Below are 24967 nucleotides of genomic sequence, written 5' to 3'. Positions count from 1 at the left end.
AAGCCACGCTGTTGTAATAGATGCAGTATATAGTCTGAGAATCCACTTGATAAAATATGTAAGGCCTTCCTTGAATAAGACATGGTCTGGATGGGAGCATATATTGACAGACATGCATGTCTCTAAAACCTGTATTGTTAAGTCTTTTCCAGATGTGCAAGCAGACCCGGAGAAAATGGCAGCATTTCTGGATGGTGTTCATATATGACTTCTTTTCTGTATGACAACGCTTTAAGCTGTGTTTATGGATAGCACAAACAACTGTGTTTAACAATGGCGAACAACAATTTATGGATTTGTTCCTAAACCCATGTATTGATTTCTGCGACAAAATCATGTCAATTTTTAATGCGGTGCTTGAGGGACTGAAGATCATAGGCATCCAATGTTGATGGTCGGCTTTAACCCTTAGTTTTAATTATTTACTTTACCGATGTATATTAATCAGAATTATTTTTATTGTAGAAATTGGTTTTTATAGCTTGGAGAAAATCTACCTCCTTAAGAAAGCTAATCGTGTTACTGACCTGTTGACAAAAAATCTAATTAACTACAAAATTTTTCTCCAGTTGTTTTTTTTACTACGCAAGAGAACATTTCCAGCCTTTTGTTGGCCCCCCAGCCCCGCTCACTTGAGATATCTAGCTGCCATCAAATTCAAAATGAGCTAATATTTCTCATAAAGAAGGAAGATTTCTCAATTTAACCATTCAATATGTTTCCCATGCCCTATTGTGAATAAAATATGGGTTTATCAGATTTGCAAATCATTGCATTCCGTTTTTATTACATTTTACACAGTGCACAAACTTTGCTTTACTTGCTTTCAACCAAAAGGTGGTACGGGTAAAACAATCCTATCAAATCTGGTAACAAGAATTGAACTAATTTTAAACAGCTGCTAATTTTAAACATGGATCGTTCTCTCAGAGGAGGAAAAATGAGGAACAAAGGCAACTCCAGCATGTAATCATGCAACCTTGGATATGGGTCACTCTGCAGCAGCTGCCCTCCATCAACAGCCTGCATGGTGCCAATGAACTGGAGCTGGTAGGTAAGAGACATCCGTTTCATCTGACTTCATGTAGCTCAGCAACAACCTCTTTCATTAACTTTCACCATGAAAACTTGGTGCAGAATAATCAGTGGTAGCTTTCTACGCTGCTCAAGAGAATATTTTCCCACCTCCATCTGTGTTTTCAGCAAATAATTAGAACCCTTTGTGTCGGTCTTTAAAAGATTTTCTCGCAAGAAATGAAATAAATTTTTGCTAAACGTCAGCATTCACACAATATTTACGTATGAGAGAATTGTATTTTTTATCTTTATGGATAGTTTTGTTACTTTTCTTTCTAAGAAGTCGGAAAAACAGGTATCACATAGACAGATGGATTACGCTGACATTCAGCTGTGTGAGACTGGCTACCCAGTACAAGCATGGTCCCAAAGCATCCTCCTATTACGGATCAGATGAGCTGCAGCATCATGGGCTTGTGTATTCCTCTGTGGTTTCAAGAAGCAGGGGGGAGGATTCAATTTGGTGCAGTATGATCTAATCCGAGTCATGCTGGGCGATAAGCTCTGCTGGTAGCGATGGCTTTCCATGGTTTCCGGAAGTAAGAGTAATAAAGCTCGGCAATAAGTAAGTTTACCTGATTCATGTCATTCAACAACTGACAGAGACTGCTGTGGGACAAGACTCCAGTAAGATGCGGGATGATTTAGAGCTGACCTTGGACCACAGATAGCTTGCATAATAGTGTTTTTCAAAGCTCGACCTCTGTAGATCAAGTATACACCAACATTATCCTGCTGTATGCATACATGCGCTGTGAAGACAGAGAGATATCAAATGTATGCGCATCTGGCCACTCCTTTGGAGATGCCAGACAGAAGAGGCTGTCAAGGTGTTGCATGAAAAATGATATATTATTGGCGTCATTAAAAGGAGCTGGCTGAACAGTAATATGAGTAAGTAGCACTTTATCAGCAACAGTGTATCCAGTTCTTTATGCACAGCAGCCCTGTCGGAGATGTGGCATGTGCTTGGCAGAGCGTGTGAATTGTTCTGAATGTAGATATTAATCAGGATGCGGTGTTAGACAGCTGCCACCCTGGGAGCCCACAGCTCTGGTGTCAAATCCCCTTCAGTGATCACAGAAGAAGAGGGATACTCTGCACTGGGAGGGTGTGTCCCTAAGCATCACACAGTATGCAATTGATGTTTTGGCAGATGCCCTTGTCACAGAATATCATAATGTGAGTGTGAATCAGTACACAGCTCAATCTCCTGTGTACTTTTTCAGAAGCAGCAGATACAGTGTTCCCTGGAAGGACCTGCTGTGATGCTGCCCAATCGGAATATCGTTCTGATGTATTGCAGGAGAAAAGCGAGGTAAAAGCTAATCTCGCTAGTAGAAAACCAAAGGAACAGGAAGAGGGACAGACTAGAAAAGTTGATAGTCTTTGCTGTGGGGCACACATTAATTTAGTGGACGTTTTATGACCACATTCTGATCGATAGCACATTTAGATGGAGCGTGGGGCCTTGGGTCTGGACTTAATTGTTCTCTGTGCTTCTCATCACTTCAGAATGCATTTGAAAATCTTTCCATTCAAAGGTTACGCTTAATTGCCCTCCATGTGTGGCGAGGTAAGAGATTAAAAGTTTGCTAGCATTGCAGGGAGCAAACACATTTATAATATTTGTCCGAGTAAAGCTTGGGAGGAGCATTTTCAATTTCAGGGAGAACAATAAGTGGTACCTTTTTTTTATGATTATTGTTTTACACTTATCGTGGCTCTTCAACACACACGGTCAGAACCCAAAGCTAAAATGTGTTTGTTTATTTTATGAAGAGCAACACATGACATGTGCCTCAATCACAAACTCCGAGGGTGGTTATGTGCAGCCGTTGTGAGCAGTACTGCATGAGAAACAACAGGATGAACTCCCACTGCCCACTGTAGAATTTAATTAACAACAGTGGGGACTCTTTGCACACCTGTAAAAATCAGCCTTCCCCAACTCTCTGGGTTTACCCGCTTTGATTTCACGTGCTGGAGCCCTGCAGGTCTGATAATCACAACTGTGTGCGTGTGTGTGGCCTTTTTGTTTTTGTTTTTTGAGTTTATTAACAGACGCCGTGAGCCGATGAAGAAATTAAATGAAAGCACAGTAACAGTGGCTGGTTTGACGCAAAAAGGCAGAGTTTTATTTGGGCACGAGGTTCTTTGAGAGCATTGTTCCGAACATTTAATTTAGGTGGGTTAATGTTGATGGATGGAAGTCGTGGAGCAACAATTATCAGGCTTTTGAATCAATTTAAAAAAATAAAAAAAAAAACAGATCAGGACATGATGAAGCACAATCAACAAACAAACAAGCAAACAAAAGCCACACAAAAACAGCAACAACTGAAAAAAAACTGAAACAAGTTCTAAGTAATAGTGCCAGATGATCCTCTATTCACTAAATCTACTGAGTGTAACAAATAAATGTGAATGTGTTGTGGCAAAAACTTGTAGCAAAAAACAAACAAATAGCATCTCTTTCTCAAAATGTTTAACCTTTGAAGGCAAACCTTCCAAGGTCAGACAGTGATAGATCTCTACCCTGAATCTATTCAAATAAGCTAGTTACATTAAAATGCCTTAAAACATTAATCAGCATGAATAAAAACCAGTAATTTTACTGCATTTATAATTTAGATTCCAACAAACTACAGCAAGCTACTGTATAGAAATGGAGCTGCCCGACCCAACAGACTGCCTGCAGCTTGCCGTATCACGCAGTCAGCCTCTGAGAAGTGTTTAAGCTTTAACTAAACTCCAATCTTCTCATTTAAACACTACGCGTTAGCCTCGAGTGCCCTGGTGGGGGTGAACTGTTACACACAAAGACACACCGACACACCCAGAGAGAAGTAGAATAAAAAAAGAGATGACTAACCTAACCCACCTGAGCTCGGCTCACAGGGATCAATGTCCTCGTCATCGCTTGGACACTCGGCTGATGCCACCAGCAAGTCGTCAGTTGTCTGAAAAGAGAGAATAACACAGAGGAGTGGTGAGGGCACGGAATACTTAGCTGCATCTATGGGCTGAGAGGACTCCCACTCAAAACAACCAACAGCTGCATTTCCACAGAGTTAGGTTAAAGAGAGCCAGGCAGTTGAGATGTGAATACAAGTGGCTAAACTAAACTTTTGGACTGCTGAAATCATCTGTCAACACAGGCACGAGCTCCCCGGCGCTGTAGCAGCTGCTACGCTGCTTTCCAGGAAGCGCCGTCTTTACATAAATGAGATCAGATTATTGGGGAACAGTGGGGGCTGAAGTTCACGGCACAACTGTCGACTCACATGCTCAATTTGCTTTTCATTGTGTAGCTTTGCATAGGCCTTCAAGGGATTGCTGAGAGCCATCACAAAACACCTCTGACATTTAGAGGACAACCAGCCATGAAAGCTTAAAAAACAAAAAGGACACAGGAAAACAAAAGCCAGCTCAACAGAGGCTTAAATCAATATTTTCTTCGTCTTTCTTTCAAAGCAATTCAGTATCTCTTTTTACAATATAAGGATCCAAAATAAACCAAATCGTGGCATCTGCTGCCACATCGACTCTTATATCAAATCCATTTCAGACTGCTTTCAGCGCACTTCCTCACCTGCCAAACACGATCCATTTTACCGTCCAGGAAAATGGGAAAGGGCAAACAATAGAGCAGAAAAAAAGTACACTGTAAAACATTATACTGCAATGTTCTTTTATAGTCTTGCTTCAGGCCATTTGATCAGCTCGGCGTTAAAGGTCATTTCATTTAGGCATGGCGGCGTCTTCGGGGCCAGGTTAGATTTTTTTTCTTTGTGGTGTGCTGCTAAGCAGAAAAACCTTCTCTTTTATATGTGGCATTACATCCTCACTTATTCTTTTTGCACTAATAATTTTAAGCCTTTAAGTGTACTTCCTGACAAGCCTTACTTTGTTCATACTGCAGGGGTTTGCATGTGTGACGGTGACAAACCAGACAAAGGAAAAAAAAAATGGGCGAGGAATGAATCAGGCTCCTAAAAATGAAGACAGACTTTGGCTTTTATCGAATTTGCTCTCTTATTTCACCGATGTTCTAATGCGCATCAAAATATTTCGGCAAGTTGGATTAGTATCGACTCATGTTAAGGAAATTAAAGGTGATGTCATTTTGCTTAACATCCATTTGGCCGCACATAATGTGATTCTATTGCGACTGTAACATCGTTTTGACATTCTGAACATGGACCAACATCATCTTTACATAATAGACCCGGAAATGATAGATCAAACCCATTAAGGAAGTTGTGGCGGAGGGCTGCTTTTGGTGCATCTGTGTTGGGTGAGGCCCGGGGAAGCCGTCCAAATGTAAATTTAATTTGCTGCGCATGAGGCTGATATACAGTGTCGGCCATCCAGATGGCAAAACCGCCGGATCCTGGAGTGCCACATCCATCACTTCAGCCTTGTGATTTGTTTTTCCTGGCGGGAGATCTTGACACTCTGCACTCACTGGCAGAGGTACGGGAATCAAGGAATCAATACTGCCTCTCTCTTCCCACCTCACCACTCTCTTTCTCTACTGCTCACATCCTTTTTTCTCCTTTCGCTCTGTCCTTTAGGTTTATTTGAAACCAAGGAGGAGGAAGAAATGTAATGTGGGTGTACTAGATGTAGGTTAACTCCCCATAGGATAACCTAAGCGGAGGTGTATGCCCGTTCATATTTATACGTCTCTGTCTCCTCATTCAGGCTAGAAGGATATATAAAGGGGGCTTAAACTACATCATCACAGTGAAATCCACAAAAAGACAAGGTCGTTTAGATTTCCATTACAAACTAATCTTAAAGACAGAAAGTCAGTTTTTTGATGACATGGTGTCTTTTGTTTTGTTTGTAACTTTTTGGGCATGTCACTAAAGGGTTCGCAAATGAACAAAGTCTGATTTAGACTTAAAAATAACAACTGACCCTCCAAGGACAGCCAGGAGGATGTATAAGCCACGTCCATTTTTTTTTTCAATGAATCTTGTGTGTGCTGGATGTGACGTATGGCTCTGAATCAAAACTGAAATAAATTCACATGTTACTGAGCATCAGTCTGCCATCCAGGATTAGTGTGTAGGTCAACATTTTGATGTGGTCATGACCTGGTTGAAATCCAATAACATTAGCAATTTATGGTGTCCTCCACCAATGCTTGCCTTCTTTTTCACCCGTGACAATTCAATGCGGGCTATGTGAGGGGCTTACATGCAATTTAGCCACTGTGATGAAAACTGACAGGTAGCCTGGCTGAGAAGCCAAAAAAAAAACCCAAACTGAAATGTCAGTATTTTATTTTATTTGTTCCCATATCTAATGGATATGGGTATCCCTGTGATTATTTTGACCATTCGAGGATTTTGAGTTCAAAATAACCCTACTGTGGGTTTCCTCGTCGAAATGGCATCTTTGTCTGAAGATTTCTAGAAACACCGTGGGCTTCGGGAAGGGGTTCATTAGCTCAGGAGTGTCAGGTGCACTGATGCAAACAGCATCATGCCCAAAGGAAAGATGCCCCAATAGATAAGCGTATAAACAAGATGTGCCTGTAGTTCACTTTATGAAGGTACTTCTAAAATGCTAAAAGCAAAGGCTCGGGGCTTGGAAGGCATCATTAATCTAGCGGTAAAGTGCTGAAGCCACGGTGAACCTACAGCACAGCTCATTTATCTGCCTCTGCTCAGAGCAGCAGAGCGCACACTTCTATGAGATGTACTAAGAAAACCTGGGGAGACAGTTGGGACCACGAAAAAACACAAAAAGAGGAAGAAAGAGAAACACTGTCAAGAGAAACCTGCCTGTAGTGTTCATACCAAAGTGTATGAAAATGTTGATCGTTTGTAAGTGGAGTGCCATTTCCACTGCCTTAGGTGCCGCTGGGAGTTTTATACACAAATACATCTTGCTAAAGCTTTCAGAGAAGTAAAGCTATCGACTGACCTTGGCTCATGCACTGATTGAACCATCAAAGAGGATGCGGACCAGGAAATTCCAAACTGACTCAGCCAAAGGCACGTCGGTGCCTTCTTTAGCAGTGTCATGCCGGTTTTCGATCTTTGAGGATTGATAACGGTCCGCCTTAATGAGATGTCCAAGCCGAGCCGTGCTCTGCATGTGCTTTCTAAAGCTTGGTCAGCAGTCTTGTTCCGCAGGACCTCTAGTTATTTACAACCACACAAACACTAACTTTTTCTGTTCCTTCAACTTCACTATGGTGTATAATCCCAATCTCTAAAAACTACTATATGGAGTAGGTTGCCTTTCTATATTTGTACACATCTAAATTGAATTCCCGTTTTCTCCCTATTAATTCCAGCCTGCGTGGAGAGAAAGAGAGGGTGGGAGGGACGGAGGGGAGGGCTGCTCTTCAGGGAGGCTGCTGTGTGCTGCTGCCCCAGTGCTGGAGAGCAAGAGACACCTTCTCTGTGATAACCTGTCGGCACGTCTCGAGGGAGAGCTGCGGGTTTTCACATTGTTTTCTTTCTGGTCTAATTTGATGAATGCTCTTTGGCACACAACATGTCTCTTTGGAGACATGCTGAAAGTCAGGAGGACACTGAAGGCATCTGAAGGGTTTATCCAAAGCATGCCTCCGCTGTCCTGGTAATGTATTCCACTGAGGATGCTGCTGTTTTCTGTTCCCTTTCTGTTTTTCAGTATTTTCCCCAGTAACTTTTTTTTCCTTCCCATTATAAGCTCTTATTTTGCAAATCTTTCTCTCTCCCTTTTGTTTTTTACATATAGTCTGTTGCAAAAATAAACCTGATATTTGTTACTGAGTGTCCGTAATCTGTTGCTTATTAAAATCTGGTCTTAATTCAAATACTTTCTTTTTTTCACACCAGAATGCCAAAAACAAATTTTTATCTTGATTAAAATATCACAGAGAAAACATTGCTTTGCTACACATAATCATTACACACAAAAGCTTTGCTGTTTGTTAAACTGCACAGAAACCTGCAGATTTTCCCTCATAACTAATCTTCGCCTACATCTGTTCCTTCGTGCTCATATTGCATGCGATCCATTAGATGCAAGCAACCTACTGAATAACAGTTCCCATGGGCTGTCACTATTTTCAGATAAGACCATACAAGAAGGAAAGCACTGACAGCAGAGGTGGATTGTGTGAAATTCTCTCTACCCGACAATACTTCTTCTAGTTTTTGTCATACTACTTAATAAGAACACTTTATTCTAATCCAGTCTTTTATCCCAACAAAGTAGGTTTTAATATTTTTCAGATTAGAAAAAAATGAGCTTCATATTTTGAGAACATCAGTATAATGCAAAACATGAATTTCATCTTTTTTAACCTTCACTTAGTTGAAATATAGAAAGACTACCACAATATTTTTTCATGAAAACCAGCAGCTTGCAACTGTTTGTGGTACCAAACTGTTAAAGGGGGGAGGGGGGGGGGGTCTCTTAGGGGTGACATGCTTTATCCCATCCCCCTTCAACAACCATTGGAGGATTTCCAATGACATCTCAGTAGGAAAACTCCCCAAAGGAGCCCCACTTGGGAAGCTTTGCAAAGCACACCAGCTGTTTTAGAATATGTCATAAAGAGTTTTATGGGCATTCTTGTGAGGCATTGACATTTGATGTTATCCCTTGCTTTTTAAATACACAGACGTACTCACTTGATGTGACTCACATGCAAGACAAGCACACAGGGAATAATAGCACAGCAGTCAGATTGTTCTTCTTGCCATTGTAATTATTATTATTTTTATTTTGACTGCTAATACTTATTGCTCATACCACACTTATTTCTTTCAGTTGTGACATCTACTAATAACTCTGAATAATCATACCAAGGTTTTCTACTTGATAAATCTGGCATTATTAAGGTTCAAATGGCATTTCATTTCCCAAAAATCAAACAAACACTGAAGAACCACTGAGTTAAATATAGTCCCGATTCTTTCAGCCCCAGAAGAATGATCAGTTTCAGCTGTTCTTCCAAGTGTTACAATAAAGTTTAAAATGACAAAAGAGGATTTACACTCAGCAGAGTTGGAATTTAGCAGGAAATTAGATTAGATTTTGAAAATTTAAAGCCTGTTTTTAAGGCTACATCGTGGTACCTGGTGGCTAGCTGCAGAGCTATTGCAAGGCTAATAAATTATTCTCAGCAAAAATTCATGTAGCATCATGTAGCAGGAATTAGACTCCAAAAAAAGACCAAATTTCAGTCAAAAAACATCTGAGGTGAGCTCATCATTTGAGGCTCGGTGTGAAATTTATGGTTTTCAGGGTTGTTGTTTTTTCAGCATTTTGTTTTTTTTAATCGTTTTTATCATTAACTCGGTTTCCCTGGGTCTTTTTTTCTTCTTTTTTTGGTACTGGTACTGGTTTTATTTTGTTGTATTTATCCGCGACACAGTGAAGGCCGGACGGTTTTGGGACCGCTCCTTTAGTGTATACAAACAAAAAGCGTATCCTAAAGAATCTGAAATCAGTATTGTCTGCATGATCCTGCTCACAACAATGTGCAATTATTTCCCATGCTCACGCTGACATGCTTTACACTGACAATGGCCTGCTAGGGTCCATAACTGACCAGAGTTGTTGTGTGCACAGACTAATTGGGAGGAGTTTGTTGTCCTAAGCTTCAGTCTTGCAGCAACACATCATTAGTGGCGCAGTGAAAGAGGCGGAAGAAGGCGACGGGACAGCAGACAGAAAGGCCCCGTAGTTAGAAATGGGATGAAGAAATTACTCCCCATTCTTACATTGAGCCCAACGCACCTAAAGGCTCAGTTGTTCAAAACTACACAGTATAAAACTCAAGTAATGGCTAGTACTTTTTGTGATCCAGGCACATACTCTGTATTTACCCATGGCAGATATCACACTGCAGCAGCAGGTCTTATCAGAACGCCTGATGACATCCAAGTATCTAACTTAGCACCCTGGAACTAGGTCGATGTTGATGAATAATTTAGTCCCAGATGCTCAATAGATTCCAACTGAATAATGAAGGCGTGTGGGCCTCTCAGACTGTGAGTTCAGCTCAGTGTATTGCCTGGCCTTCGCCCACACTCTTCCTACTGCTGGCCTGCCAAGCTGTCAACCTCGTGGACTCACACAGATACAGACTCGCAAGGCTGAAAGACAATGGAATGGCATTATCACTATTGCAGCTGTGCAGCAAACACTGGTGGGATAGGTACTGTATAAATTCTGAACACTGTGTTGCTGACATCTTGATCCCTTTGCTTTCTCTTTAACAGCTATTTAAGAAAGGCGCTGACACAAGGGTTACGTGGTGATGCCACAGTTTGCCACCGTGCCTCACAGTACAGTGATAAACAAAAGAGAACAAATACCTAAGGAAAAAGTGAGCTGTTTATTGATATACAAAATGGATATAAAAATATACAATTCATTTAAGTTTTTAGGCAAAAGTTAATTTTAAAAATATATCCCATCCTCATAATTTTATGCTAAACAAAACTGCCCTTAAAAGCAATTCTGACTTTTTTAACATCACCTAATTTAATGAACACAGAATCTAAGCGTCACATCGTGTAATTGTTCAAAGTGATAAGCAGTAAATAGAGACTTTATGCAGTGGCTTTTATAATTCTTTTAAATGCGAACAAGATTTGTCAAAAAAAAAACCACCTCACAGGACTTTTTAACTATGGCTTTGATTTGTTGTATATTCCATAATGTAAAAAATGGCCGTGGTGGTCAGCTGTCTTTCCTTGCTCTGTGTTGAGACGCTGTGCATTTCTGAGAGAAAGGCTTTGCTTTATTTAAAACGGAGCAGCTGCTGCTGCAACTGGACCTCGGGCTGAGTAAGAGAGTGTCATTAAAAAAAGAGTGGTCAGAGGCTCTCCCGTCTCCTCCCCTGGTACCCACATGTTCCTGTCTTGCCATACATCTTCCTCAAGGCTTACAACGCTGCATCCCAGACAACTGAACAAGATGCTGGGAGGCAGCTTCACCCTCCTGGTGCATCCACAGCATGCAGTGTGGAAACACGAGTACAGTGTCACACGGAGACGTGCACATATTCTCACTTAAGATGAACTCGGAATAGGGATTTAAAAACTTTTATTTGGTTATTATTAAGGCATGCATGTTAGTGTTCTCATTGCATAAGTATAGTCAGGGGGGTGGACATATTTAGCTACTAGAAAAGCAATGAATAAGCGAGCAGTGGCAGGTGAACTTCGGTCTATAGAACTACAACAGCTTCTGCTGTGTAAAATACAGGCTGCATTTACGAGAGTGATGTGCAGGAACACGAAGGAGCTAATGCGTAAAGTGTAAAGGTGTACAGTACAAGACAGTGTAGATGTGAAGTAATTACAGAGCTGCTTTAAAATGTACACATGCCTCTGCCCTCATTAAACATACTCCCTCTCAGGGACCCGAGAACAGTGCGGTGAGATGACTCCTTTTAATGTGGCTGCTCGAAGGCACCGCTTTGTAGATATTCCTCAAGCCCCCCACCCCCCCCATCCCCCAAGGACCCCGTTCTGCTTATTTTCCAGAAACAGCCATCTGCACGGCCCTCAGAACTTACCGCAGCGCGCGATATGGCTCAGCCACCAAAAAGAACCAGGAAAGTTGTGGCTGCGTGGGAGGAGACATGAAGTCCATTTCCCAGTCAGTGTCTGCGTCACACTCTCACCATGTCAGTCACTGACTCAGAGTGAACCATGTGTGACTGGTGCCTAATTCATCCCCCCAGACAACATCAGACATTCTGCACGACGTACGATAAACAGTTGATATTTTGATTCCAATTAAACATGGTGCTTGTTTTTTTTTATTACTGAAGACGTATAAATAATGTGCACACAATATGGACGGATGCCTGTAGTCAACTCACGGCGCTGAGAGAGCGCATATTGAGCCGCTGCCATGTAGTAGACAGCTCCGAGCCGATTACACGGGAGAAGGCTGGATGCCTTCTGTTAGCTACATGCTCTAAATGATAAAATCTTAATATGATATTCATAAGACACTATCTGCTGCTATCTGCCTCCTACGCTCCCCCCTCATGTTCTCTCATTTCTTCTTTCTCTTGCCTATGCATAAACAGAGCTCCATAGAAGTATATTACATGGTTGACTTTGTGCCTCCCCCTTATCCTTGCTTTCACACTTCTCAGATAAATGAAATCTGTCTGCACTGAAGCATTTTTCCCTCTGGATGCCCTGATATTTTTGTTATCTGAAATCGAATCTGGAGCTCTGTGCGTGTCTCTACCTCGCCTTGGTAGTAATCTGGCCTGAGAGCAGGGAACTGCCCAGGAGGAATATCATACACTAAGGATAAGCTGAGGAATGAGGGAAGCATAACAATTACCAGAGAATGGCTTGTAATCACGGTGCTTTCTATCTAAATGCTAACCACAAATGCTTGTGATTTTGGGGAACGTAGTTTGTTTCAATCCGAAGAGACCATACAATTCTTCATTTTCATGTTTTCCTCAAAGTCTAAAAATAGATGGCAAAACTAAGCGTGTGCCTGTGCGTGTTTTGAGAAAGCGAGTGCAGGAGTGGGAAGAGATACGCAGCTTGGCCACAAATCACTTCCTTCCTGACTTTACCTGCATCTTGACATGCAGTCCCAGTCCCTCGTGAGGTGACAGGAACAAATTTGTCATCCTAATATAGATGCCATCATTGCTGAGATGAATGTACTGAGGTCTAATTCCCAAGTGTAACGTTTGCAAAAACATGACATGAGGAAGGAGGAAGAGCAGCTTTGCCCTACAACAGCACACCAGGTCACCTGTAGCTCCCAGAGAGCATCACCATAATCTGATTCTTGTACTCCAGGTGGGGATTTGTCATTCACAAAGGGGCGAGCGCGAGCGCTACAAGCTAATGAGCGAGGCTCTCGTTCGGCACAAAGGAAACAAAAACCACACTGCAATAAAAAATCAGGTGGAAATCGTTTATGAACTCTCTCAAGCACAATTGATTTTTCATCACTAATCCATCCCTGCAGCAATGCTGTTGTGCCAGAGTTCAGGACTGCAATTCATGGCTAGATTTTCTCTTAATAAATTATCAATTTTTTTTTTACTTGACCTGTCATTTCCTGCAGCTCTCGGCCTGTAAAGACTTTATAGTTTGCACAATGACTGCACACAAAGGGGAACAAATATCTCGAGTCTATCAAAAGATATCATAGCGTAATGGAAATGTAAAAGCACTTCTGTGGTAGTTATTGCACTTTGAACAACTCACACAGAACATCACATCTTCTTTTGTGCAGATTAAAACATCCAAGATTGGTCTTTTTCCCCCCCATTTATGGTATTTAGCTTTGAGTTTCTTTTACATACACAAGAGTATTGTCAATCTTCTGATCTTACTCTCTCAAAGAAAACAAACAAATCTAGTTTTCAAAATGTTAAACTCTTACTTCAAATGAATTTACCTCCTTCCCGAACCAATTTCTCCATTCTCCGTTGCCCTTTGTCTCATGTCCACTTGTGTGACAAGCTAAAAGGCTTTATCCGCAGGCATGCAGCGTTCTTTATTTTATTTCTCTACCATCTGGAATTTGTTTTTATCTTAATTTAATCTGGTAATGATATTACTTCATATTGTGTTCCAGCCCATCCCTAAACTGTCTTTATCGTACTTATCAAGTGCTAAGATGGCTGCTCCCTGAACACAGCTAGCCATCTTGAAATTGAAATGTATACAGTATGATGCTAATCTAACGCTTGCTATAGCTGTAGACTCAATTACCAAACTGTTATCAAGTTTGAGGTACACTGCATTTGTTTTATACACCCGAAAGAATAATTTACTGGCTTTATCCGAGGACAGAGGAAGCATGTGATTTCTCTTCGGTGAGAATGAAAATGGCAAATTTGACTAGCACTACTTGCATTCATTAATAAAGGAGCTTTTATGGGTGCGCGAGCCAGTTTGTGCCGAACACTTTCTATTTGCTTTTGAGTAAAATTACTTTTAAAAATAGAGGGAGCTCAGCATAGCTCGACGAGCAGTTGGCACAGAGCTCGTGTTCATGAATGTTAATGTAAACCAGCTGATCTCCGAATCTTGCAGGTGGGGGCAACACACTGTAGGACAAATTTGTCTCTTGTGTACAACAGTTTGCCTCGGACTATATTCTGTATACAAATCATAAAAGCAAAGGTCCTAAGAGACAACAATGTGGTCTATAAAACAAGCTGTAAAGCTGTCACAAGAGCCAGCCTTTAACAAACAACAGAGACGACATTCACACTGCGTAGGTTTCATTCTTGTCATCCAAACTGTCTTAGTGGAACAATCTGTATTTCTCAGCACTGCTGGCAGTAGTGTGAAACCTGCAAAAGTAAACACGCTTTCTTTTTTTTTCATTCTTTTAATAACGACACGATGATAAACTTGGCTGAAACAACTTTAGAAAAAAAAACAAATTCCAAATAAATCATCAAAGGAAGACGCGACGTCCTGTCTCAGTTGGCTAATGTGACGATCGTCTTCCTGGTGCAGTCGAGCCTGTCTCTGCTGTCAGCTCTCGAATAATACAAGCATTCATCAAATCAAGCCAACACGTGTCGACAAGCTGGCATGTACCCCCGATAAGGTGGACTGGATCAGTGAGTCACATGGACTCTACAGCACAATGTTGAAGGGCAGTTTCTATAATAGCCCCTGGTGAGCGTGAGATGATGGATATGGTCTGTTGCTGGGAGTGAACGTCACGGGGCTCGGGCCACTGCAGGTCCACGGCGTTACCTTCTGTGCCATTTGTCAGCACTGGGTGGGCACAAAAGCATGATGGGGTCTGGGGCAGCGCACTCCAGGACCACCAAAAAACAACAGGCAACTGACTTTAGGGAGAAGGTGGGGGAGGTCAGGAACACAAACAAGTGCTGCAGAGGAGAGCTGTCCTTCTTCACATCACGTGTTCAACCTAATTCTGCTCTCGTGAAATCATTGGAGTTGCATTATCCACTAGTGCTTTTCCTTTTATTCCATAGAGGGTGGTGGTAGCAGGATTTTAATAAGATATAGAAAAGATAATAAACTTAGAAAAATCAATAGCGCACCTGTCAGTGAAGTAAGATCTTTGATACCTATTACTTTATCCTCAAGCTTATAGTATCTCGGTAGCATGACGGTCAATCCCATATATCTGCATTGCAGGGGAAATCTTATCCCGAGGATGTTTTCTTTCTCTGAATAATTGAACACAACCTTACAGGGCGCTGACACTCACACTAAACACTGCAGTATGTTTGTAAGTCCATGAGACAGTTTGGTTTAATATCTGGAATAAAATAAGACTCATCCAACATGGCTGCACTGTTGCTGAATAATCACTCTCCTTTATTAATGGAGAACATCCTCTGTTTCCTTAGTAACCTCTCAGTTTTCTATGCATGTGTCTGTTTTTCTAATTGAAAAGCGCACAAATGCAAAATTTAAGGGGGGAAAAGGGTTGGCTGGTTTTCATTTTACAATGAGATCTGCCTCTAGATGAGTTGAAGGAAACAGTTCCACTTGGTTAAGAAAGTGACAAACAATTCCCGATACAAATATGAAAAGGAAACTAGATAGAAAAAAAATGTAATTATTTTACAAATCAGTAACTTCCCATTTGTTTCTACCCAGTCTCGAAATATCAATAAAAGAGAGAAACAGGCTCTGATTAGGTATATTGTGTGAAGATGTAATTACTTTTCATAAAGATTTAAAACTTCAATGAGCTGAATTTTTGTGAAAAAGTCGCGCATAATATCTATCTGATACTGTAATGATAATGCTTTATTTATATTTATATATGTATACGATCCATTGGCAGTGGATCCACATGTGTAGCATCCCTACATCTGTTTGAAAAAAAGCTGCACGGATTTTTAAGTAACTGTTGTATGAATTTACTAGTGCTTCAAGAAATGTAGCTTAAAAAATAAATAATATCCCATGTTTGACATCAGTGACATTCATTTTACAGTAGTTGCACTGTGAAAACCCACCAATCAAAAGCAAAGTTACTATGCTGTTGTGCGAGAGACAACTGATGACCACATCCCTTTTAGAGAAGACGGCCAGGATAAAAAGCAAAATGGCTGATTTTATAACAGGTAAATGGATTTCCTACTTTGACTATACATATGTAATAATCTCTAAGTAAAGGCTCTGTTTTTACAGGCTCTGCTTTTTTTCTATTATTCTATTCCCACTTGTTGAGTGTGTTACTAACCCTTAACTTTAGCACTGCTTAAGAGGACACACCAAACTCAGTTTAAACACGTTATATTAAGTTATATTTATACAAATATATTCACGTTATAGTTACATACAAGTTATTCATGCTATGTAAAATGTAAAAGTGAAATTGCATTACTCTAGTATTAGCAGCCTTGCACTAGCTCCCCGTGGATTAGCGAGTCTAATATAAAGTGGCACTGATTGTATTTAAAGTCATGAATGGACTTGCACCTGCAAATGTGGTAAATATGTGCATCCATACACATTTTTTGATAGATCCTTAATGTCTGCTTCCCAATCACTGTACAAAACCATGTTGTACTTGCGCTGTCGTTATTCCGAGACTCTGGAATAATCTCCCAAGTGACGTGAGACAAGCATCAACTGTGACTGTCTTCAGGTCTAAGCTGAAGACAAAAGCTTTTTTGTCAAGCTTTCAGAAACTGCTGATCTTTGAAACTCTATGTGGAGAGAATATTAGGAAAACTTTATTTATTTTTACTATTTATTTTTTGCTTGTATTGTATAGCACGTTGGTTTTAAGTGTGCTATATAAGTAAAATGTACTTACTATATGCCAGGATAGTTTGAATTTGTTATGGAAAGAAATGAAACAGCAACAGTAACATTACAGCAGTATATAGTGTTTTCATAGTGCAATGAAGTCTGTTTTGTGTAATACAAGTCATGTTTTCCACTGAACAGTGAGCAGTAATCAAATTCTACACAGCTGCAATTCGTCTCTTAAGAAATGCTCAGACATGATGTTCCACCTCCGTCTTCTCCATCATAAGAACAGCAACTGTTTCTGGTTATGGGAAGCTCCAAGTGATAGCTTGTTATGGCTCTTGTTGTTTATTCTTTTTTATAAAAGACCAAAAAAAAGGAGTGGTAAGTGACCTAAAAAAGTTGAATTTTAATACTGGTGCCACATCAGCTTCATTAGTGCACTGAGAAAAAAAAAAAGGCGACACAGTGGAATACTTTTTCATCGCCGTTAACTGGACATTTATGATCTTAAACTGGGATGGGAGCTGTAACATGAAACTGTGCAATTGAACTACTGATGACAAATTTCCGACAATTGATTCAGAATGATACCCACATTAAGATTTATAGAGACTTATTCGAATTTATATAAAAAATGTGAAGGCAGTTATCATGTATCTCAAACTAAATGAAGACAGAAGAACAAGATTTAGCATCATTTGCAGGATAATTAAAGAAGCACAATCTCAATCAAACTCCAGACTTCTGTCTGAATAGGGACACATGCGTGATTAGTCTTAAATCCTGGCTTTAAAGACTTATTCTAGCCTCAATTTGTAAAACAATTATTCCCACCAATATAAACCATGCGGTGAGGTAGTAAAAAACACAATAAAGACACATAGCGCAAGGATGTTAATTAAATAAAAGAAGGTGCAGACTGAGCAGTCATTGAGTAGTAAGTTACAGAGGATTTTTCACCGCAAGATTTTTGTGACACTAAGGTTATTATAGTGTGTTCTGTGAGAGTCAGCAAGGGAGGCAAGAAGGTAGCCAAACACCGCACTAAAGGTGTAGCAGTGCAGCATGTCAAATCTTCGATTATCCCTGAGAATTATAGCGAGGTCAGGTTTTGGCCCCTTGTCTCAGGGACCAAGATAAACAGAGCCACTATAAGCCAGTTCAGCTGGAACTGAACCATGTGCTGTGAGTGCAAATGAAATGGCCCACACAATGTGTTTTGAATGTTCCTCGCTTCCTCTGAATGGCCATTACACCCACCTCACCCAGGGTTAATTCAGAAATAGTGGGGGCAATTGGCTATTTGGTGGCAATGATGTGACATACTGGCCATTCATTCTCCCTAGGAACAGGCTATAATCTGCATTTCTTGATTTTTCACCAGCAACAAGCTATAAAACTGAAATTGTACAATGCAAAAAGGTTATGAAAGAAACATAGCAAGCGTGAAATGTCATATGACATCCAAAATTACTGCTATGTTTCTGTAAGGTTTTCCCATATCTGATATTAAAGGTCCCTAGAGCAGAAATTTAAATGACTTGAGCAATCCTGTGAGTTTTCTTTTAGCGCCATCATTAGGTAAAAGTTTTCATTTCTTTAGGGGAAAAGCTTAACATCTCCCGTATGGCCTGACACAAAATTAGTTCTTATAATCATGGATGCCAGACAGTGTGTCCTACTTATATTATTATGAACCCTTTACGTTTTCTCCATTTTCTAACGTATGCAAAAGGAAAAAACAAGCTTCAGAAAATTTAATCACCATATGTAAAACCAATAGAAAGAAACTGGAGGTTCTTTATACCAAACTGAAGGTCACATATGTGTAACATGGCTTTGAACTGTACATATTTCTGCTGGAAGATTTTGTCCTTGTGTCTCCTCTGCAGCCATTACCAACTCTGGAGGATGTTGCTGGTGGACAACATTGGTGGATGGTGGATGGCAGCCCCACACTAGGAAAGCTTTAGAGATTTATATACATATGCACTAGCCAGGGTTGATAATACAGAGCGGTGCAGGTGAGGATCCATCACTGTCACAAGCACTCAATGGCTCTGGTAGATAGCAGTATTCATCTTTTTGTTTCCCCCCTTTGTTCTTTTTTCTATTCTTTTCTTTTTGGAGCTGGTAGGTAAATAGCATTCGGTACTCAGTGGTTTGAATGAAGCATTAACTAAGTACAAATAATTATTTCTTATTTAAGATGCAGTTATATCCCAAACTGCCATCAAACATATTTAAATGTTTTTATTAAGGAGGAGATGATACTGAGAAGATCTAATTTACAAACACTGAGCAGTGCCTGACCATTGGCTGCTAGTTTTACCTTTAGACCTCTGTGGGTGGGCAGCTTGGGGTCAAAAGGACATCAGTACATATAAAATCACACGCGCATGCACACACACACACACACACTATATCTCTTTTTTTTCAATTTACACAAAGTTCAGCTCTGTTCAGTAATTGGTGGAAAGGGTTTGGGGACTGAGTGGGACAAAAATGAAGATGGATTTAAAATAGTTCAAATCTGACAAGTGGAAGCTGTGCCGTTGTTTGTGAATGCTTACACAAGTTCATTACTGTTTAATTGGATGGTACCAGGCACCACTGCAGGGAGCAGACACTTTATCAAAACACGACAGTCCAGTGCTTACAATCAGCTCCATTCCCCTCACCACCCACAATCTGACACCCAAGCGTTTAATATCTTGGTCGGGGAAGCTCATCAGATTGATCGTATGATCAAAATAAAAACAAGATCATATCTGGTTCTTTTGTACTGGAGTGGCCCTAAAAGTTTTATTAATCCAATTATGTTTTAGGCAGATGTAAAATTTGTATCACAATTAAAATAACAATTCTGACTCATCAGCTTTTTTCCCCCGGTGAACTTCTTTCCTGATTATGCCAGTGTGCTCTAAGACGATAATAGCCGTGTTAATAAAGCAAGAGTGGACACCCAGTGACTTGAGAAGAATGACTATAATGTAATGTTACCCATAAGTCAAGGCCTTCGGCATTCAATCACCATATAACCCCAGTCAAGCATTTTTGATAGGGCACCTGAGAAGACAGACCCTTTAAAATCATTATTATAATGACGACTGGCAGGATCTTCCCCCTAGGAAGTAACCAGGCCGAGGCAAGAAGACACACCCTAAGTCTGCAGAGCCGATGTCACTGAAAGGTTTCACTGTGCTTGAATTTTCACAACATGTGCACAGCAGGGCTGCATGGCCGAATACAGACATTCTCTTTATTAGGCAGGTAAAAGACTGGATGAACTGCACCATCCTAAGTTACATTATGAAGGCTATAGCTGCTACTTTCCTAAGAAATTTAGTGCTGTAGGTTGCAGCCACTTACAAATCTAAGTACACTTTTTTTTGTGGTTTGAGTCATCACTTCCCATCGCTAGGCATGTGTATAAAAGGTCTCAGATATGTTTTTCTTAAAATTTTGGATCCAACTGCTCCTTTTGACAGTCTGGCCGGCATTTTCCAGAGCACCCTTTTCACCGAGGTTCAGTGGTTATAGCCTGATACTGCCACTGCCTGCGTTAGCCATTTTATATCCACTGGGACCTGCCATACTAAAAATGTATGTGTCCCAGTAATGTGAGGCTCTTAGGATATAAAAGCATTCGGTGAATTGCATTCGACATCAGAGGGGAGATGGAACAGCTGGACAATGAATAAATGCTGACTATTCAACAGAAAGGACAGTGAATGCACCATCTCTTTTTACTGTAGTGTCCTGAGACAGTAATGTCGTACCGCAGGAGCTCGCCATAGGAAGGCTGTCACATTGAATCAAACCGAACGCGTTGACATCTCCCAATGCACACATTTTTGCATGCCTCATTCATCTCTCCACCTACATCGCTGAACCGCTCTTTAGTTGACTTGACTATTTTCTTACTTCCAGTCCTTCTTTACCACTTTAAAGGTGAGCTTGCAGCATAACACGATGATACAATGCCTGTTTCTAAATATGAATATGCATCACCACTAATCAACCTTAAGCCTTGCAGGCATACTGTATACTTAAACAATAACAATAAGATGATCTGGACACTGCTCAACAATAATAACTATACATCTACTTTCCACAAGGTTAATTGTTATTGATAAAAACAGTAAAGCAGAATCCCATTAACAAAATAGCATAATGTCAGTTATCTATGTTTCCAGATGCCTCGCACATAATGCCTGTCTTTGTAATTTGCTATACTTCTAATTTGTCATGGTCCTTTAAATCACCTTTTTTAACTCCAGATGAAAAGGCCTAGGAAAAAAGGGGCATCCATCCTATCAAGGCTATTCCTTTCTGCCAATCTCTTGGTTCCTTGGTGGCAATTTATATCACCGCATGGAGCTGGGATATAATTATAGTCTATTGCCTGATATTTCACCTGCATTACATGCTATTGCAACGGTTCAGGAACCATGCTGAGTCCGAGAGAAAGCCATTCCACGCGGATCAATATTTATGATTGTATTATTTGTCAGCAACTGCGGACCCTTGCACAAACTATTATGCCGGTCTAGGGTCAGAGAGAGTTAGGTGACAAGAGGTAATGTATAATCTTTACTGTGCTAAGTCGAAGGTAAGGTGCATGTTATCTGTAGGAGTCTGTCATTTCATAAAATGAGCAGTGGGTTTAGTAGTCTGCTAACGTTACAGAAAAGCGTGATATTTTAATTTGCTGTTTGATTAAATATAGCTGATATTTTGCGGTAAAGAGCTTAATTTTGCTTTCACAGATGCATCAACGTTAAAGGTTAAAGGCGTTTTCACACTAATTTTTAGATGAAGACAACAATAGGCCTATTGTGAAAACTAATTAAATGGGTTTCTTTTTAACAATGAAAGTCATCACTGTTACACCGTGAAGGCACTCAGACATTTTCTTTTAAAATAGACCGAGGCATGCGTCTATTAACTGTTGTCTCAGTGAAACTGTGAAGACAGACAAGTTATACAAAGAGGAATTAAAATCAAATCATTTGTGTGAAGATTTTTCAGTGAAGTTAAATCCACCACTCCTCGGGATGCTATGATCTCCCTGTACCCAACGCGACTAATCCAAAAATTATTTTAAAATATATTTGTAACAGCTCTGATCTAAGGGATGTTTTAGCTTACAGCAGCTATGCATGCTTTTAATACATCTGACCCTCAAATTATTTGAAATTTTGACAATCACTTTAACTTTGCATGCATTCAGTTCACGTTCCACCAACCCCCCTTTTCTTTTTTTTGCTGTGAGCGTTTAATATAATGTAAAATGCCCAATTAATTTTGAAAACTATCACAGAGTAGCTTTGGCTCAGTTTAAGCACATTTCTCCAATTAGTGAGGTGAGGCTAGCTTTTGATTGTTTATACAACTTGAAACCGTCCCCTGGGTCACGCTGCTTCTAGTTTAGTTTTGTACCAACAAAACATGAAAGCATTTCCAACATTCCAGTCTTGTTTATGCTGTGAAAAAGAAATACAGACACTGCAACTCTTCCTTTTAATGACCTATATGAGAATATATAGTAACATGTATTGTCAATTAAGCAGGTCTTCCAGAATCACTGACATGGCTTTTAAATTCAGTCCAATTTAAAGGAGAAGACTTAAATTCCCAATTTACATTTTTAAAACCTCTATAACACATGAGCAAAACTGGGCCCGTGGGACAGAATCCACCAGTTTGTGGCAGAGAGATTTGCAAAACAGGCACACTCACACTTTCTTACTTACATTAGGAAAATATACAGTACATAATTTGTGACAATAAATAGAGCAAATAGCTGTCTCTTCACTGTATATCATTCAATCCTAGACTGTGTCCATCTTAGGTTTTTTAATGTTAGTCCATGTTTTGTTTTGCAGCTTGTGCATAATACTAATAATAGGCTAAGACTTCTTGGGGATCCCCACAACATCAATCTGCTCAGCTTACAGCTAGGAAAACACAAGATGAAAAGGGCCACAGCTAGCCAACTGAAATTTCAAATTAAGAGTGAATGGATAGCCCTTTGATAAAATAATTACACAGTCGCACCAATCATTCACAAAATATACTTGGCAAGGTTGTAGAAAAAATACAAGTACTACACAACTAATGTATAGTAAATATTATCCCAATTTGTTTCTTTTATTTGGGTATACAGATCTGTAGTCTAATTTTATTCAAGTATAAGCTAATGCACAAAGAATGCAGCGGTCATAAGAAAACACAAAACTATTTGAGTGAATTAAAATTCATAAATATGACGTGAATACTTGATGATGTGGATAGTGAGTGAAACAATTGTAAAAGTATTCTAAAAAGGCATGACAGTTCATTTTTCAAGTGTTTTTCATTTCCAATTCATGGCTGCTGATGTATTGTGAGGCGTTTAAAATGCAATGTCTTCTGTTTTTGGCAGAGACTATGCAAGAATGGTCTGATCACCACTCCATTGGATAGGACACATATTTCGCGTTGCATTGTTTAGTCCCACATTGTGACATCTGAGAAGTAATATGCTCCAGCAGATGCTGCGCCACTCATGCAGGACCGATAAAGATGATGGAGGACCTCGATGATGGTTATCACTGTAACACAGACACACCTCATGGGGCCATATCTGATTGCAAACAGGAGCAATGCTCAACAGTGTGTTGCAGCTCCCAATTGTGAAACAGTGTGCTTATTTTCCCTCAGTTTTTAGGGTGGAGGCCTCAAGGAGAAAAAAAGGCATGACGGGCGGAATAAAACGGAGCTTTCTTCACGTGGCTGTCACGATGAAACGTATTATATTAATCCAGGATGCGCTTAACTTGCTATGCATTACTTTGCGTTGAGAGCATTACAATAAGGATCAAACAGAGTATAGACATGGTAAAGAAGTGACTTGAAAAAGAATTATTTAAAAGAGATCTTACTTGCTGAGGCTCTCGTGGTGTTGTCAGCTTTACTCTCCTGCTGGAAGCTGTGGTGGTGGTGATCTCCATGATGGATGTGGATGTCTCTGAGCGATTGGCTGTGGTACTTGACTGCGGGGTGATAGAGGAGGGTGACTCCCCCACAAGCCGCACACTGCCTTGGATCCTTATATTGGGATCCCCCTCTGCGGCCATGTTGAAGACCTTCAAGCCATTATAGTAGAGGCCTGAAAGCTGGCCCTGAAAGGATCGACTGCGATCTCGCTCCCAGCCCCCAATCTGTATAGTGGTTTGGCTGTTGAAGATTGTAAGCTGTCGCCCTGCGGGAAAACAATGTTACATATATACAAGAATGTTGAACTGTGGACTCGGCCACTTTTAGAAAGCAAGATAAAAGAACAGAAAGACTGATTTTTTTTGCCCAGTGGCTAATGAGAACAATAAATTAAGGGTTGTAGAGCAAACCCTGTTAATTTATTGTAGTTAAACGATGAGATGCCTATGAAAAGAAAAACATAAAGTAAAAACACAGGATATAGAAAATCAATGTAGCTTTGCTAAAAGGTCAGTCTAATCTGGAATGGCAAGGAAAAAAAGATTAAGAAAAAGTAGCACTGTTATGGGAATGCAATAGATTTAACTACATAAAACATACGATAACATAATCTTGAAAGGACTAAATGGATCATTTGTTTGCAGGAAATTGCCTGGAAATAAAACTGAACAAAATTGGATAACAAAGATAAAAAGATATATGTAACTAAGTTATCTTTCAATTTTTTTCTTCAAATTTTAGCATTTATGGACCTTGAAAGCATGAAAAAAAGAAGAAAAACAAGAAAGCTTCATGTGTGGCTACAGTCTGTGAGGAGTGGTCTGGAAGGTTCTCACAGGAGGCAAGAGACACTTCACTGTTATTGTTCATCCTTTTAGCAAAAGCAACCAAATTAAAACAAACAAACAAAAACAAAAATGGTTGGAAAGAAATGAAATTTAAAACAGAAGTTTTTATGACACAATTTCAATGGAAAACGGAAAAAAAAAGAATTAATATAAAAAAGCAGAATGCTAATTTCACATTGAGTGAAGATAGAAATTAGGTATTTAACTACAAGAAAAAAAAGAAAAGAAAACCGAAACAAAAAACAAAGCATGCACTCAGCTTGTTTTATATTACAGTTCCTTGATCTAAAGTCCTGCATATATATATATATATATGTATATATATTTACA

General features: G+C 39.9%; 1 protein-coding gene across 12 annotated transcripts in view; it reads right to left on the bottom strand.

Moving 5' to 3' along the window:
- Nucleotides 1-24967, bottom strand: part of LOC102793382 (neurexin-1a) — a 250071-nt gene that overhangs the window by 11786 nt on the left and 213318 nt on the right. For 10 of the 12 annotated variants that reach the window (XM_087850269.1, XM_087850277.1, XM_087850274.1 and 7 more), the window contains 2 exons: nt 23735-24054; nt 3953-4040 (listed from right to left, as the gene is read on the bottom strand). In XM_087850269.1, the coding sequence (XP_087706395.1) occupies nt 3953-4040; nt 23735-24054 (408 nt within the window). The remainder of the gene's footprint in view (nt 1-3952; nt 4041-23734; nt 24055-24967) is intronic. The other 2 variants (XM_087850271.1, XM_087850280.1) reach the window with 1 other exon arrangement.

This window comes from Neolamprologus brichardi, chromosome 13 (genome assembly GCF_056152115.1).
Source record: "Neolamprologus brichardi isolate AB-2024 chromosome 13, ASM5615211v1, whole genome shotgun sequence".
In the NCBI taxonomy this organism is placed as follows: domain Eukaryota; kingdom Metazoa; phylum Chordata; class Actinopteri; order Cichliformes; family Cichlidae; genus Neolamprologus; species Neolamprologus brichardi.
This window is presented reverse-complemented; position numbering and strand designations above follow the sequence as displayed.